Source organism: Podarcis cretensis, assembly GCF_951804945.1.
Source record: "Podarcis cretensis genome assembly, chromosome: 3".
Classification (NCBI taxonomy): Eukaryota; Metazoa; Chordata; class Lepidosauria; order Squamata; family Lacertidae; genus Podarcis; species Podarcis cretensis.
Genome location: NC_137172.1, coordinates 45193338 through 45210649, shown reverse-complemented (window position 1 = coordinate 45210649; position 17312 = coordinate 45193338). Strand labels below are relative to the sequence as shown.

At 40.1% G+C, this 17312-nt stretch overlaps 1 protein-coding gene across 2 annotated transcripts in view; it reads left to right on the top strand.

Moving 5' to 3' along the window:
- Positions 1 to 17312, top strand: part of SDCCAG8 (SHH signaling and ciliogenesis regulator SDCCAG8) — a 94883-nt gene that overhangs the window by 2479 nt on the left and 75092 nt on the right. For both annotated transcript variants that reach the window (XM_079969491.1, XM_079969490.1), the window contains exons 2-9: positions 2381 to 2527; positions 2606 to 2691; positions 3702 to 3815; positions 5152 to 5274; positions 6138 to 6257; positions 8587 to 8651; positions 10968 to 11156; positions 12765 to 12903. In XM_079969491.1, the coding sequence (XP_079825617.1) occupies positions 2381 to 2527; positions 2606 to 2691; positions 3702 to 3815; positions 5152 to 5274; positions 6138 to 6257; positions 8587 to 8651; positions 10968 to 11156; positions 12765 to 12903 (983 nt within the window). The remainder of the gene's footprint in view (positions 1 to 2380; positions 2528 to 2605; positions 2692 to 3701; positions 3816 to 5151; positions 5275 to 6137; positions 6258 to 8586; positions 8652 to 10967; positions 11157 to 12764; positions 12904 to 17312) is intronic.

Here is a 17312-nt window from a genome sequence, read left to right as displayed (position 1 = left end):
ATGCTTAAATAGCTGTGCTGGTAACTGGTCCCATTATTTAAAAGTTCATACTATTACCCATAAACCCTTAAATGGCTTGAGGTCTCACTACTTGAAGGGCTGCCTTTTTTGACATGAGCTTGGCTTAATATTTTGTTCATTAGCAAAAACTTCCTGCCATCTAAAGTTAGGTGGATGATGACTGGCGGGGAGGATATGTTTTGTTGTGGTGACTTCTATTTGCAATGCTGTCCCTAGGGAAGCTCATCTAATACCATCTTTGATGTCTGTGATGATTTTTTTTAAAAATCTGCCCAGGCCTTTTAGTATGTTGTAAAGTAAGTGTCAGTACTGTCTTTATAGCACTATTGAATTTTACTGCTGTCTATGCTTTCAATGTTTTTATGTGGAATTTTTGTTGTATTTATTGTTCTTAAATTGAATACCCCACCTGGAGTCTTGCACTGATAGGTAGTCTATAAATTACGTGTTAAAAAGTGTTCAGTGTTCACCCTTTGACCACTTTCACCAAATCTGCTATGCTTCTGGGGTGACCTTTTTTCAAAAGATTTGGAAATGACAGTTCACTCCTTTTGTTTTAGGCAAAAGTTCATCTAATTAAGCTAAAGGAACATGAGGTTGTAAAACAGTGATAACGCTAACTTAGAACGAGGTACTTGGCAAGGCCGACTGCTATGTCCACTGCTGTTTGCACTCTTTCTGGAATTCTTAGCTAATCTCATATGAAATAATAACCACATATACCTTAGTATCAAGTATGGCAATGAAGAGCTCAAAATTGCACTTTATGCTGATGACAGCAGTGATGGAATTTTCATTCACTGACCTTTGTGAGTGTGTTTAGCACCCTCAGTGAATTCAATTATAAGTAACCCCAACCCCCCCAAAACACACATTTTCTTATATAAGCAGAAAACAAAGGCCATGCAGAGTACAGTGGTGCCTCACAAGACGAAATTAATCCGTTCCGCGAGTCTCTTTGTCTAGCGGTTTTTTCGTCTTGCGAAGCAAGCCCATTGACGGCTTAGCGGATTAGCGCTATTAGCGGCTTAGCGGATAAGCGGATAAGCAGATAAGCGGCTTAGAAAGGGGGGGGGAGGGGAAAAAACCCACAGGAACTCACAAGACATTTTCGTCTTGCGAAGCAAGCCCATAGGAAATTCGTTTTGCGAAGCACCTCCAAAACGGAAAACCCTTTCGTCTAGCGGGTTTTCCGTCTTGCGAGGCATTCGTCTTGCGGGGCACCACTGTAGATACTCAGAAGTACCTAAGACATACCACCAATAAGAAAATAAGTTTCTCTTTTTTGCAAGTGCACAGCACAACTGTTGGAGGCTGCTCCTCAGGTCTGGCACTGCGATTGTTGATTTCCTGTTCCAATTCCCACTTGTTCCTGCAACACTGCTAATGACTTTCCACAGTAGAGGAATCACTGGGGCTTGCAGATGAGATGGATGCAAGTCAGACAGGTGGACAGTAGATTGGCTATATTATGCCAGTTTGGTATTATATAGGCTGGGTAGCTAGCAAGTCAGAGTTAGGGGGGGCTAGCTAACTGTCAGTTGAACTGTGTGATGTTGATGCAGATTTTATGAAGCAGCCAGCCACCCATATTCCTGAGTCCTTTGGAATATTGAGCTGCTGATTTTAAACTAGAGTGGCTCCCTAAGCATAAGTTGGCTATTGTTGCAGAGCCACGTAAGATGCATATATGACACTTCACACACATACTAAAAAAGGGGGGGAATACCTTTTAAAAAATAACAAAGATTCATAGTTGCCGCTAGTGCATTAGCAAACATCTTTGTGGACACCTACCTGTGCTGTAATCCTATATCTACTTAGCAGAACTGAGTTGGAATTATTTCTGAGTAGACATTCCTAAAATTTGCATTGCATAAAATTCTGAAGTACGGTACTTTGAATTTTAATCCTCTGCACTAACCAAACTCAGTTGAACTCAGTCTTCCTTCAGCATATAAGCACAAAACTAGGTTTTAGCGTTAGAATATTTCTTCCCAACTCTATAGGGTTGCCATATTTCAAAAAGTACAAAGCAGGACACCCCAAACGTTGTTGAGCTTTATTACTGGTGTAATAAAATACAAAAAATGTAAACCCACTTATTTTCCTAATCATATTATAAGCTATTTAAGCAATATATATATCCTATATAGTTGTATGTTACTATTGGAAATATGCTCTTTTTATTCTAATATTATTCTCTTCCTTAGTTATTCATGTTGGTTTCTTCTATGGATGCTGTATTTAAGTATTAACTTTGCAAATTTCCTTAGGGTTCTAATGGTCAGTCTCATTATATATGTTAGAACATCAAGGAATGTCTATATAATTATGATTATAATGCTGCTGTTCACAGACCGCGCTACTAAAAGCTACGCTCAATTGAAGTATGCCTTCGGTGAAAAAGATCTGGCAATGGGAGAAGGTGCTCAGTTATTTTCTAATACAGATCCTAATGAGAGTGAGAATAAAGTTTGGCAGGAGCTACAGCACAACCATGCAGGTTTGAAACTTACATTTTCGGGTTTTGTTTCCATTTACAATGGCATTATTTATAATCTACCTTGCCGATTTTTTACAGTTAATCAACTTAAAGCTTTATTACGACAACAAGAAGAAAAAGAGACTGAAACATCCCCATCGAGGAGGAGGAGAATGTCACCCACAGTAAGCATTATCCTTTTTTTTCTTTTTACGGAAACAAATAATTACATGCCTGACGGCAAAGTATCTATAGAAGCAGCATTTATGCTGTCACACTTGGTGAATCACATAGACATTCAACAAGGCATTAATGGGCTAGTTAAATGTGTTTATTAAAGATGTAAACTTTTATATTCATTGCTGTCTAGCTTTACTTCAGCCCCATAAATCTGGCCAAATGTATGCAACATGCACAGAGCCCAGCAGCAGAAAATATGTGGAAAGCAAGTGATCTGTATTCTTATTGCACTATGTGAATAGAACACCCACTAAAGTTTGATGGTGTTTTTAGTTGTTCACGGCAGAGGTGATGGAGTTCTGAGCCTCTCATGAGAGCCTTTTCATGCAGTTAAAGATCTGAGAGCCCATTCTAGCTTGTGTGTAATTATTATATTATATTATATTATATTATATTATATTATATTATATTATAATTTGCTCAGGGGGTAGAGGCTGTTTATAAAATGTCGTTTGCAGGCTGTTTAGAAGAATACTTAGACCTAATTTTTGCTCCATTGGAGCAATACTCAGCCTATCAACAGCAAGTAGACCATGTTGTCCCAAAGCCAGAAGTCTCTCAACAAGGATTGCTTCCATCTTGTCTGGATTCACTTGCAACATATTAAAATTTATCTATCACCTGAGAGAAGGAAACCTGCTTGTATAAAAGTATTAATATCTGAGGAACAAAGGGCCAGGTAAAATGAAACTAAAGTCAACAAATGAACGCTAAGTGCTGGCATACTCTCTATTTTAAGAGCTTATCTTAAGAGTAAAGTATTTATGACCTTCTAAGCACTCTTAATGAGCACAGAAGAAAATCTGGCTTTGATTCAATAATCTTACTAGATATCAAATGCAGATAACACTTAATGTAAGTTATTTAATTTTAAAGCATTTGTTCAACATAAACATTGCTGGAGAGGGTCTTGCTTATAAATGCTTACTGTGCCTAACTGATTTATTTCCTGCAGAGAACGTCTAATGCCACAGATCAAAATTTGCCTGCCCTTTGTGATCTCATTTCTATCATTAATGACCAGTCACAATACATTAACCACTTAGAAGCTGAAGTCAAGTTTTGTAAGGTATTGTACATTGTGTTTAACCTACTTATTACTCGTTCTGTCATGTGGATTACATTGTGTACATTCAGAATTGAAACAAAACATATATTGCCACAAGATAGATTATGCCATCTATTTCCTGTTGGTTAGAAGCAGACCTCATCCAAAAGATATAATTTATCTTCAGTCAAACATATCTTAAATAGGAGCTAAACACATAGGAAAAAGGGCTGTGAGCATTATGTGACAAGATGCTGGTACATTTCTGTTCTTCAGCCTCTTTAGTTGCATCCTTATCATGCTAATTGCATAGCCAATTGCACACTTGCCCCACAGCGCACATGTACATGCAACCACATCTTCTTCAGTTGCACACATGCCATATACATGTCTGTCACTATGTTCACATTTAACACTTGCAAACTCCCTGGCCTTCTCCAGATGTGGAGGTTAGGCTACATAAAGCCTGTTTGTTTGTTTGCAGGGCAGTTATACGGCAAGGAGCATTCATCCTGATTTGCTGGTGGGAAAATCATATGTTCATCCCAAATTTTTCAGTGCATTCTCTGTCACTTTCCAAGCCAAAAAAGTCTGTTTCTTTCTTTAAAGTGGATCTGTTACGTTTAGGCAACAGAGTGCTTTAATCCACATGAATTATGCAGGCCTAAATCTCTAGTATGAGGTTGAATCCCTGATGCAAAATACTGACAGTCTGGAGGTGGCCAGTGATTCACTGAAGTAGACATGTTTTCTTTGCAGTTTGCACTTATTACTTCTTGACCTTTTGACTAAGATGAAGTTAGTGTAATTTGCGCTTGTGAGTCTTTGCCTCTTATTCTCCGCTCAGCCTTAAATAAGACATGCTTCTTCAGGTTATATTCATGACTTCTAAGGGTTGCTGATTTTGAGTTCTGGATACAGAAGGTTCTGTAAAGCTACCTAAGCACTGCCAGAGTAACTTCAGATAATAGAAATATGCCTTTTACAGTTTTAAGGAATGCAAAATATCTATGCCTGGGCTGTTCTTGTTTTTAACTTACTTTTTTATTATGCTGCAGTCAGGTAGTTGAGAATAGTCCTTTATATTCCAGGTAATGCTCTTCTGGTGTAAAAACCTTCCATCCATATTGGAATTGGCCTCATAAGTGACTGAAATGTCTGACATTTGATAAACAATGCTCTCCCCAAGCAAAAACATGTTTTTTCACCATGTATTTAATCAGATTTTATGCAAAAGTGGACATTAATCTTTTATGCTACAGTCAAGGGGACCTGAACTGATGTGAGAAGAGCATTTCATTGCCGTGTTTAAAACTCATTACCATCCTTTTTACAGTATACATATTTGACTTTATAGGAGGATTTATCTGAACTGAAGTCTCAGATATGTACAGTTGTGCTTGAAAACGAGAAACTCCATGATAAACTGGAAGTAACAGCAGAGCACACTTTGAGAGAACAAACCCTTCTGGATGCCTCAGTACGTTTTCTGGAATTTATATGTGTCAGTTTATATTGATTATATACAGCTGTACTTCAATAACAAATATTTAAAATATATGGAACTTGAAAATACAAAAAAAAGTAAAATATTCCATAGCCACACAGCTTATTTTACTACAGTCATACCACGTGTTGCTTTCCGCTCTTGTTACGGACTTTCAGCTTACGAACGCGGCAAACCCGGAAGTGTTTACTTCCGTGTTCGCCGCACGCGCATGCACAGAAGCGCTCAATCGCACCATGCACATGCGTAGAAGAGGCACTCTAGTTGCAGACTTTTCTGGGTGCGAACAGCACCCTGAAACGGATTAAGTCCGCAGCTAGAGGTACCTTTGTATTTGTCATGTTCTGGAATGCACAGTGTTTTTGTTCTTTTCACATAGAAGTGATATGCACTGAAAATAAAAGTGACTTTTGCTAGCCGTAGGTGAATGCTAAATTAAACCCACCACCCAATCACCCTTAGTTCTTTCTAGCTATGCTTTTTCTAACTTAGAAGCAGAAGCACATAATGGCTTCCTTCCGATCATTGCACAAGCTGGACGTAATTTCAATCGTTTGGCTTTTCTGCCCCGTCTCCCCAATACAGTCCTGAACAATTTCTTCTGGGAATGTCTTTAAGAAAAGACATGGGATATGTTGCCAGGGCCAGTTGCAGTAGAAGAGGGCAGCTTGTGGAAGTGTACTACTTGCATAGTATTTAGATGCAACACAACACTATTATCGTGCTCTTTGTGTAACTTCACAGGATATCCCATTTTCACATATTGTGTAATGTTTTTGTTTGATGTATGGATATGAATGGGCACAGACACTGAAAAGCTATTGTTCTTGTTTCAGGGAAATACACAGAATGCCGGTGGTGATGATTCTCATGTTTGTGAAACTGCCAAATTGTCTCATAACAACGAGCAGGCTACAGCAGCTACATTTCTGGTGGATAAATGGCAGCTAGAACTGGTCAGTGCCTATTAGAAACCCACTGAACTATTCATATGGCATTATTTTATTTACTCTTCTGGAATAGGAAATTACTTAAATCTCATCACAGAGAATTATGGATAAAACAAATACTTTTAAAGTGACCAACATAATACAGTTGGATCCACAGCTTGCAGAAGGGAGCTGTCAGAAGCTGATATTTCTGTCTCCTCCTTCCCCAAGCATCTCCCCAAAGCCTGAGGTTTGGAGACCCTGCTCACTTGGGTAGACGGTTGCTTGGAGGCTGAGGAAGAAAGTTGGAATGTCGGAATTCCAAAAATCTGTTGGAAGCTTGCAGACAGTGCTCAAGAGAAGAGAGGGAGGGAAAGTTAGCTTCTGACAGTCACTTTCTTTGGACCTTCCTCTCAAACTAATCAGTAACATGGAATGTAACTTTTGAGTTGGAGAGAACTCTTCCTTTGTATACAACTGGAGAGTTTCCTTTCTGGATCTGTTAAATGTCCTTTGAATTCAGCATTCTGGTCTCTGGCAGGGGCTGATCAGATGCACCAGGAAACCTCAGACATGATGCTTGTCCTCCATACCAAGCAACCAAGATACAGGGAGGAATTCAACATTGTGCATCTTCTGATCAGTCCATCAGTGCAAGCATTTTAAGTTAATTGATTTAATGAAAAGAAACTATTTGCCAACTGTTGCTTGACAGAATGTTTTAGCAAAGTATACATTAAAGAAAACATGCATATGATTTATAGTACTTGAGTCAATTTGTATTATAATCTTTGGAAGCTAAAACAAATCTTAATCAAGGAAACACTGGAATGGGAGACCTTCAGTACAGAAGCATCAAATGTTGTATATGATGTGCTGTGGAATTTCTTAAACCTATTGAATTTAGATTCCTATATGAACTTAAATATTTATACCAGGCCTGGCCAATCCAGACATTTCATGTTCCTTGCCAGTTTTACAGTTGCACACTTCTATTCCCTTTTTGTTTTTGAGGAGTTTTTCTTTCCTCATGGAAGGGGTAAAGCTAAAGGCCCCTGACAGTTAAGTCCAGTCATGAACAACTCTGGGGTTGCGGCGCTCATCTTGCTTTACTGGCCAAGGGAGCCGACGTTTGTCCGCAGACAGTTTTTCCGGGTCATGTGGCCAGCATGACTAAGCCGCTTCTGGCGAAACCAGAGCAGTGCACGGAAACGCCGTTTACCTTCCCGCCGGAGCGGTACCTATTTATCTACTTACACTTTGATGTGCTTTCGAACTGCTAGGTTGGCAGGAGCTGGGACTGAGCAATAGGAGCTCACCCCGTAGCGGGGATTTGAACCGCTGACCTTCCGATCGGCAAGCCCTAGGCTCAGTGGTTTACACAACAGCGCCACCCGCATCCCGGGTTAGCAATCTCTAAATAAATATTTAGCTGGAGGTTTGAAACTTGTGCTTTTTATTATATGGATGTATTATATATTTTGGGTATGTGTGTGAGAGAGAGAAATCTTTTTGCATTGTTACTATTTTTATCCTATTTTTATTATGCTTGTTTTAAGATCTGTTGCTACTGTAGCTTCCTCCTCTATTCCTTATTTATTACTACCATGGGTCTCCTCGGTTACTTTGGTTTTAATATGCCTTTTGGGAAATGGTTCATTTAGATCCTATTTTTCTGTTTGTGTGATTGGTATGTCAGCTCCCACACATTCTATTATGCCCCTCATGAATATTCATTGCTATACTGCAATTTGCTGCCCACGCCCATTGGTGGGGCTGCACAGAATGTATGTGTTCTGTGTTGTTTTCTCCTTCCCCATAGTCATTCCTCCCTAGCATATTTACCTTTTTCTATTGTGGGCATGCATGCATGCAGGAAATACTTGTGTGTGCACTTGACAGGAAGGGAGGTCATGCCAGGTAGAATGGACAGATCCATTTCTGTAGTGACCCCATGGCTATCACTGTGTAAGCTCCTTACTATGATACAATACAAACAACCTCATCCTTGCTAGTTTTGGTAGGTGGGCTCTAAAAATGTTTTTGCTGTAGGGTCTAATAGTTTGTAGCCTCTGTTTTTAATCCTGTAGTGTTATGACTGCCTGTGATATATTGATTTGAAATGTTTTTACTAATATTCTGTTATTGTCCTTGTGTTGTTTATATATGTTATATAGTCTTAAATGCTGTAAGTCATGGTAGGAAAATGCTATATTTTGAATGTCTGTTAATGTATACAAAATTCATTATAATTTTATTAAATTTTTAAAAATAAGTCTTGATTATTATGATCAGATTTCTTGACATGTCTCTTACTTGTAGTTAAATAAACCAGTGTATTTATTTTGTTTTAAAGGAAAATCTAAAATGTCTCTATCAAGAACAGACAGAAGCACTTGAAGCTCAGGTCCTTTCCCTAAGGTAATAAAAAAAATCTTTCTTTTCACTTCAGATTGGTATCTGCCACCTGAATTAATTTTTTTTTTTTGCCTCTTTATAGCTATCCAAAGTTCAGCATAACAAAGAAGCAATTATTTTTCCACCTCCACCGTGCTAAGCAGCTGGTCCCTAACCTTTCTCGCCCTGATCTTGCCCCAGTTATCCATGCGATGGTCACCTCCAGGCTTGATTGTTGTAATTCTCTCTACGCGGGGTTGCCCTTGAAACTGACCCAGATACTCCAGTGGGTGCAGAATGCTGCGGCAAGGTCCTTATGGGGCTCTTGCCGTGGGATCATATCCATCCAGTGCTATACCAGCTGCACTGGCCCCCAGTTGAGTACAGGGTCAGGTTTAAGGTGCTGCTTTTAACCTTTAAAGCCCTATATGGCCTAGGACCCTCATACCTACGGGACCGCCTCTCCTGGCATGCCCTGTGGAGGACCTTACGGTCCACAAACAATAACATCTTGGAGGTTCTGTGCCTCAAGGAGGTTAGACTGTCCTCGACCAGGGCCAGGGCCTTTTTGGCCCCGACCTGGTGGAGCGCTCTATTGCAAGAGAACAGGGACCTGCAGGATTTGATATCTTTCCACAGGGCCTGCAAGACGGAGCTGTTCCTCTTTTTGGGGGGACTCTGAGTTAAGAAAACGGGGGGATCTTTATGTGTATAAGACACCCCCAAATTTTGAACATTATTTTTTAGGGGGGAAACCTAGTCTTATACACAGAAAAATATGGTATTACTACTACTACTACTACTACTACTACTATTACTACTACTACTACTATATTTCTGGTGCTCCTATAAAACTTGAAATTTGAACTATGCACAGAAATCTTAAAGGCTTGGTGTATGGGGTGTTAGGGGAAGGGTAGCACATCTGGTGGGGGACATGTGCTCCATCTGGGGTAGTTTGTCCCCCTTTGGTCGCCACTCTGCACTTAGCTTTCTCACTTGTGGCTCTTAGAAGATGTCAGTTGTGACAGTGGCTACACCTGGGAAGGGCTTCAACTGGCCGGCTAAACCACGTGAGGGTAGCTGATGGGTCTCAAACCCTCAGTGCGTTAGGGAATTCACTTGCATGTGAAGACAGGCTCGGGTGAATTGAGCAGACCCAAGACCAATAGTACATCCAGCGATCAAGAAGGCTGTTGAGGGAAGTAAGGGGCAGATAGTGCTTGTCAACCTGGGAAGGCAGCCCATCTAGGAGAAGGATAACTTTGATCTTAAGCCTCCACTGCCTTGTGAGATATCTTTGGGAGAAGAAAAGGTTAAGGAGGAAACCCTACACAAATCCAAAATAGAATCTCTAAGATAGTTGGATGACGCCTTATATGCCTCCTTCCACCGTCTCCTACCGCAAAGCTGGTGGCAAACATAAGCTGGTGCTGTTCTTTCCTTTGGACCACATCAGTGAGGCTGACGGTGGGGTCTTGTCATCTGGGCAGCCCAGGACCTCCATACACATTGCCCAGTCTTGCACCCCAGGGAGGTCACTTTAGTGCTGCTAACATACATATGTTGGTGGAATCAGGTTTTTGTTTAAAGCAACACCTGAGAGAGGAAAACCTAACAGCACAACCAGTACAGCTGTATTACCTATATATATATTTCATAGTCTTCTGTTAGTTACAGCTTGTGATATCACTGGTGGTGAGTGATTATCACAGGTATCAACATTGAATGATACCACATACTCCACATTTCTCCTTATGCCTAGAACAATTTTTATTTTGTCTTAATATTTGTTTAATGTGGTGAAATGTGTGTGTGTGTGTGTCTGTCTGTTTGGGACAAGCCAAGTAATGGGCAACCATGTTGCCCATTCAGAAATGTTTAAGTTATTCATTCCCCCCATGACAACATTCTGCCATTTCATGAACATTATATATATATAGATAGATAGAGAGAGAGAGAGGGGGGGGGTGCAGTGTCAGGGCTGCACAGACCCACTGCTGGGAGTAATACCAGCATAGCTGTCGCCTCTCTCTTCCCAATAAGCCGCAGACTTTTGCTGTGGGTCTGTTCCTACCAGGTGAGCCACTCCTGCATTTGACTTGTATAGAACTGCCAAGGATTAGGAAACAAGAAAGTGGAGTAAACAGGCTTTGTCCTATTGCAGGTACTCTCTCTCCTTTCTACTGTATTGTGTTCATATGTTTTCAAACTACCAATACTAGATCAGTGATGTTAGTCATGATAAGGGGAACTCTGCTTATGTTATTCTGCCATATTGATGGTCTTTTATCCAGCCTTGTTTCTTGCTTATAGTGTTGTTTGTCATTTCCTTTCTAGAAAAGAGTTATCAGAGTCTCAAAAAAAGTGTGAAGATCTGAGTGGAAGATTAAAGCATCAGCATTTGCTCAGTGCAGCAAGTAGTTCCATCAGAGTTGGTGGCCTTTGCCTACAATGTGCACAGCACGAAGCTGTTCTTTCCCAGACACATTCAAATGTCCACATGCAAACCATTGAAAGGCTAACAAAGTAGGTAGTGGGATAGTTTAAATCCTGAATTAAAACAAGTTATTGCAAGGTGATTTTTAACAGTGTTTAAGTCGTGATTTGGGTGTCATTTGCTGTGAGGTTCTGCATAAACTCCATTAAGTGCAAAATCCATTTTCTCCAAGGTCACCTTTCCTTTCCACCTCTCTCACAACAGTGTGCTTTAGTTGTTTGCTGAAGTCTCGGAGGAGACTTTATGAAGAGAAATTTAAAATTTGGATACAATATCGACAAAACACATTTCATGGGTGTTTCTCTTCTTTCTTAGCACTCTACAAAACCATGTTCCTTGAAGCATAACATAATTGTGCTTTTATTTCTGTGTGGCCAGGTAACTTTTATAGCAAAAGTAGGACAATTCACTTCAGTACTTTGTTTATGTTGTGTATTGCTTTGCATCTGACTTGAAACCATTTCCAGGACTTCAAACCCCTGTTGTGCTTATCAGTCATAAAGCTAGTATGAAAAGGATTTTAGAAAGGTTGCTGGCGAGTTACTTCAGATATCTCTGCTCCACTCTGGGAATGCTGAGCCATTCAGGCTGCCAGACTCTCTCCATCATATTTGTGCATCTAGGTTTTTATGGTCCCTAAGCTTATTTTTCTTACGTATGGTTCTTTTCTCTCCCTTGATGCAACAAGAAGTATTCATACAACATCTCTAGCGGGTAAGAACTTAAATTACATAAAAAGACCCAGTGTCCATCTGGACACCTAACAAGAAGATGGGAGAGGCATCCTAAATGCAAAGAATCCAAATTGTTAACTTTTTCTGTATACTTTGAGAATCACATTAACATAGGATTGCACCTTGAATGTAATAACTCTATCTATGGTAACCCAAGAGAAAGTTCCATTGAAATAAGTGTGATTTTCCTGTAAATTTAGATAGGATCAGTCTGTCAATTACTGACTGAGGGCTTGCATGAATAACCATTCACCATCTCTGACATGCATATCTAATAATCTAGGTCAGAATTGTACATTTGAAAATGTGCATGGTAGTATTGCTTTAATCATTGGCAACAAGCATTTTGCCTGCCTTGCATGTGTGGCTTATTCCTGTTCTTCCCTCCCCATTAAACATGTGCTATACATCACAGAGAATAGTTGATTCCCTTGTTTACATTCTGTATGCATTCCTTTTATATTACTCTCTTTTAAAGTCCTAAAACAGAAGCAATGAAGAATCCTAGACTTTCTGGTTCTGTGCTGCAGATTATACAGCCTAGGGAATCTGTTCTAGAGCTGAAAAGATTTTCAGTGTAGTTGCCCATATTCAGTACTATAGCTTAATGTGGGATCCATTCTTTATCATTGCTATAATCACGATTCTATTTTGCTGGATGCATTGAACTTCATGTATTTTTTTTCTTCTTGTGTGTGTTTGCTATATTGTGTTCTGGTGGGATGCTACCCAGTTTGCATAAATTGTGATGTACCTGTTACTACTACTCAGCACATCGTGAGAACTCACACCATAATATAAGTTTCAAAACGTTGCTAAAATTAAACACTAATACTCATTTTAAGTGGCTTTTATTTCCTTGGTTAATTTATATATTTATTTCCTTTTTTTAAAAAAAAACAGTGAAAGAGATGAGCTAATGGCAGCACTTTCTTCAGTCAGAGTAAACCTAAGTGAAATGCAGCAAAGGGAATCTAACGCTTATGAACAAGTGAAGCACGCTGTACACATGACGGAAGAAGCCAATTTGGAAAGAACTAAGGTAAAATAGCACTACTTTAGGCAAGCCTAAGGATATACTTCTGATTATTACTTGCTTGGAAAAATAATAGAGAGACAGTTACCTTCAAGTCTACTGTGCTTCTCGGAGATGTCTGGCTAGCTGCTTTACAAATCAGAATGCTGGATTAGATGGGTCTTTGGTCTGATGTGATAGGGCTGCTCTTGCGGTTTTGTTGGGGTTGTGAGCCTTGTTAGATACTAAAGCAGTGACTGACTCTGCTCTCCGGAGGTTTCATTATCCCTAACTAGTGCCCATGCTGGCTGGGACTGATGGGTGTTGGAGCCTAGCAACTTCTGGAGGCCCATGAGTTAGCAACCCTTCATACTATAGCAAATTACTAAGAGAGAGATGCTACTAAATAAAAATCACTGTGCTGCTCTGGCATATATCAAGTGATATTTCCTTTCTTGCCCATCCTTCAGTGAAGTGCCTGTGTTTCCCCCCCTGCTCTCTATTGCATCTCTCACTCCCCAAATGTTGATTACTACGATACCGCCTTTATGTTTGTTTCCTTTCCTATCCAAATAACATTTTGATATGGAGGGGAAATGGGCATGGTGTATTATAAAAGTTGACTAATTAAACAACTAAGTTTCTTACACCAGTATGTTATCTGTGGGGGGTGTGCCCAACAGAATAGAACCGGTCTCAGAAATATGTCTTGGTTTTCATTCATCTTGAGAGAATCAAGAAAGAGTGTGTGTTAAGTTGGTTTTGCCTCCCAATGCCATATTTCAGACAGTCTCCACTCAGATTCCTTACAGGGCAAGTATTACAGTTTTCTTAGAAATGCTACTCCGTTAAGTCCTCTCTGTTCAAATCGGGTTTTATGAACTTTGCTTGCTGTTGATCAGGCTTCTAAGCTTTCAGAACTCATACAAGCACTGAATAATTTTTATCATCTATTTTAGGGTGCAGTGTGAATAATATTAAACAGCTTTAAAAACATTTATGGTAGTGAGTTGTCTTGACAATGAGTGCCATCTGCTGTGTAATTAGTGAATTACCTCTAATTGTGAGAGGTTTATAATCAAACGTAACTTTCATGAGAGGGAAAATTAGATTGAATAAACGGGAAATAATTTTCCATACTATGATTTCAAATAAGTTCTGAAAAGAATACAACTGACCTCAGTTTCAAGACTTGTGGTTTGATTGTTAAAATATAAATCATTCAGTGTTTTTAAAATCTTTTAAGTGTTCTACATAAAAATAGTAAACAATAAGTTTAAAACAAAAATGCAACATTGAACAGTATTATTATTGGCATCCATCTGTCTCCAGAGACAATGGAGTGCACCTCCAGGGGTGAAGTCAAACCACTGGAGAATCGCATCACCTGCTGTGGCTGCAGAGACCAGTAACCCATAACTGCTGCCTCCCGCATTGTTTTTGCTGTGTTAGCAGCACTGAAATGACCTCTCCAGGGCACAAGTGTTTGGAGGTTTTGGGCTGCCCAGACAACAAGACCTCTCTCCTCTCAGCCTCGCTGATGTGGTCCAAAGGGAAGTAGAGTAATATGTTTGGCACCAGCAGGAGTTGCCAGAAGGATTGAACATTATCCAACTGTCTTAGGGAGTCCACTCTGGATTTGTGTAGGGTTTACTCTTAGTATTTTTGTTCCCCAAAAATGTCCTGCAAGGCAGTTGGTAAAACAGTATAAAGGGATATAAAAACAAGAATTCGTGCAAATAAAAACAGGGTCTGATCTTAGTGGTCAGGGAGAGCCTAGGCAAAAAGATATCTTTAAAAGACTTTGAAGCAACCAATAGTTGCTGCTTCATATACGGCTGCAGGAAGAGCGTTGAAGAGTAGAGGGGTCCATTTTCAGGTTAAAGTACTATGACATTCTAGAACAAGCAGTACCATGAGTAGAAGGTTCCCCAAGCGATCTAAGTAATCTTACATGTCTGTACAGTGGCAGACGATCTGTTAGGTAACCTCGTCCTGTTCAGGGCTTTCTATGTTTACAGCAAGGCATTAAACATGGCCCAATGGCTGACTGAGGACTCTGTGCTTCATCAAGGGTTGTATCTAATGCTGCTGTGGCAGCAACATAAGGCTGCTCACACACACAGTAGAGCTTCCCGTTGCTATCCTCCAGAGCAGATTTTAGGGGCACACAGGGGGCTACAAGGGGGAGAAGATGAAGCCCTGTTTCTCAGTGTTCAAAACAACCCCGTGCTATTACTTTTTTTTTTTAAGGCCACATGTAGACAAACACGAAACTGCTGCAGGCAAAGCCCATCAAATTATGTAAACAGTTTTTGAGGATGTCATGTTCAGAGTAAGTTGCTTGAGGATTCCATGAAGCACTACCAGCCAGTGACTCATTTACAGAGTTGAATCTGCTTCTGTTCTACTCTGTCTTGGGTAGAATCACATTGTTCATTAAGTGGATCAGTGCCTGCAAAGGAGCTCAGAGTTCCTTTATTTTGAACAGTTGTGTACAAGAAGGTATTTTTACTTCTGCACAATAAACTAACTACCAAAATTTCCTGTTGTGCGTTGCTTCTAAAAGGATATATGAGCTCTATTGTCCTTTGCTTTAGGTTACCCTAAAGAGAAGCAAAAATGGGGATTCCCCAGTGGGCATTAGGAACCCCCTCCCAGTGGGTCATGTGTTATTCTTATTGCCTGAAGCAGGAAAAATGTTGTCACGCCACAGGAAGCTCTGCAAATACTGCTCCCTTGAAGTTTCACTTCATTTCTCTTGCCTTGCTTATATATTATTTGCCTAGTTCCTGTTGTAGCTTGCTATTTTTCTCTTCTTGCTCATTCTTACTGTTTTTCCTCACGGTTTAAAAGAAGCTAAGAAATACCTGCCTTCCCATTTAATAATTACAGTTGTACCTTGGTTCTCAAACAGAATGCGTTTGATCTGTTTTTTATCAATCTCAGTCTTTGGTATAAGTGTGATAAAAGCTTCTTTCCACGTCTCAGGTGCCCTTTTCCCCTCTAATATCTCGTTACAAACCTCCTTAAGCGGCTGTATTATCCAGTCCTTCAGAGCTTTGTAGTATCTGGAGGTTAATCCATCTGGCCCTGGAGATTTCCCCAATTGCATATTTTGAATGGCACCCTCTATTTCTTGTTCAGTTATTTTCTCATTTAAAAGCAACATACTTTGTTGCGAAATTTTTTGTAATCCATATTTCTTGAGAAATTCTTCCATTTCTCTTTCGTTTTCCGGCCCTTGTACGTATAGTCTTCTGAAATAACTCTGAAAGCAATTGCTGATCTCATTTGGTTTAGAAATGTTCTTTCCATCTACCTCCAAACTTGTGACTGTGTTCAATTTTTGTCTCTTCTTCAATTGCCATGATAGGAGTTTTCCACATTTATCTGCCGATTCGAATGTCTTTTGTCTCATTCGCTTAATTTTCCATTCAATCTCCTGGTTCATCAATTCCATATATTGCTTCTGATACAGTTTAATTTCTCTCAAGATCTCATGTGACTTTGGGTTAGATCTCAATTTCTTTTCACTATCTTTTATCTTTTCTAAAATTTTATCTTTCTTCTCCTGCTGTTTCCTCCTTTTTAAGGAATTCTGTTGTATCAGGAAACCCCTCATCACGGCCTTGCTTGCGTCCCAGATCACTCGTTTCTCCACTTCTGTCCTCAGATTTATCTCAAAGTAGTCCTTCAAAGTCTTTTGGGCCTTTTGGTAAACCTCTGGATCTCTAAATAAGGTGTCATTCATTCTCCATCTGAAGGTGCCAGCTGTTGTTATTTTCATTTCCATCTTTACCGCATTGTGGTCGGAGCATGTCTTTGGGCAGATTTCCACTTTCGGCAGATTTCCACTTACCTTGGTTCTCAAACAGAATGCGTTTGAAAACCAAGACGCAGCTTCCGACTGGCTGCAGGAGCAGTGTCCTGCAGCCATTCGGAAGCCACAGAAACCATGCTGGATGTTTGGCTTCCGAAAATCGTTCGAAAACCAAAACACTCACTTCCAGTTTTTGATCGTTCAGTAGCCAAACTGTACGAGTTCCAAGGTGTTTGGCAACCAAGGTATGACTGTATTTTAGAAATGCTTGTTTTTACGAGAATGCTAGTGTCACAAAAGAAAATACGATTTGCTTGTCAAGACTACAACTTCACTAAACTTGCTCTGAGATTGTAACCAGGCTTATGCTCTTAAGAAAGCATTGGGTAAGAGTACAGCAATTACATTTATGCTCAGAAAGTAAGTTTCTGAGGCTGCAATCCTGTAAACATTTACCCAGATGTAAGTCATATGGGACGCAGGTGGCGCTGTGGGTTAAAGCCTCAGCGCCTAGGGCTTGCCGATCGAAAGGTCGGCGGTTCGAATCCCTGCGGCGGGGTGCGCTCCCGCTGCTCGGTCCCAGCGCCTGCCAACCTAGCAGTTCGAAAGCACC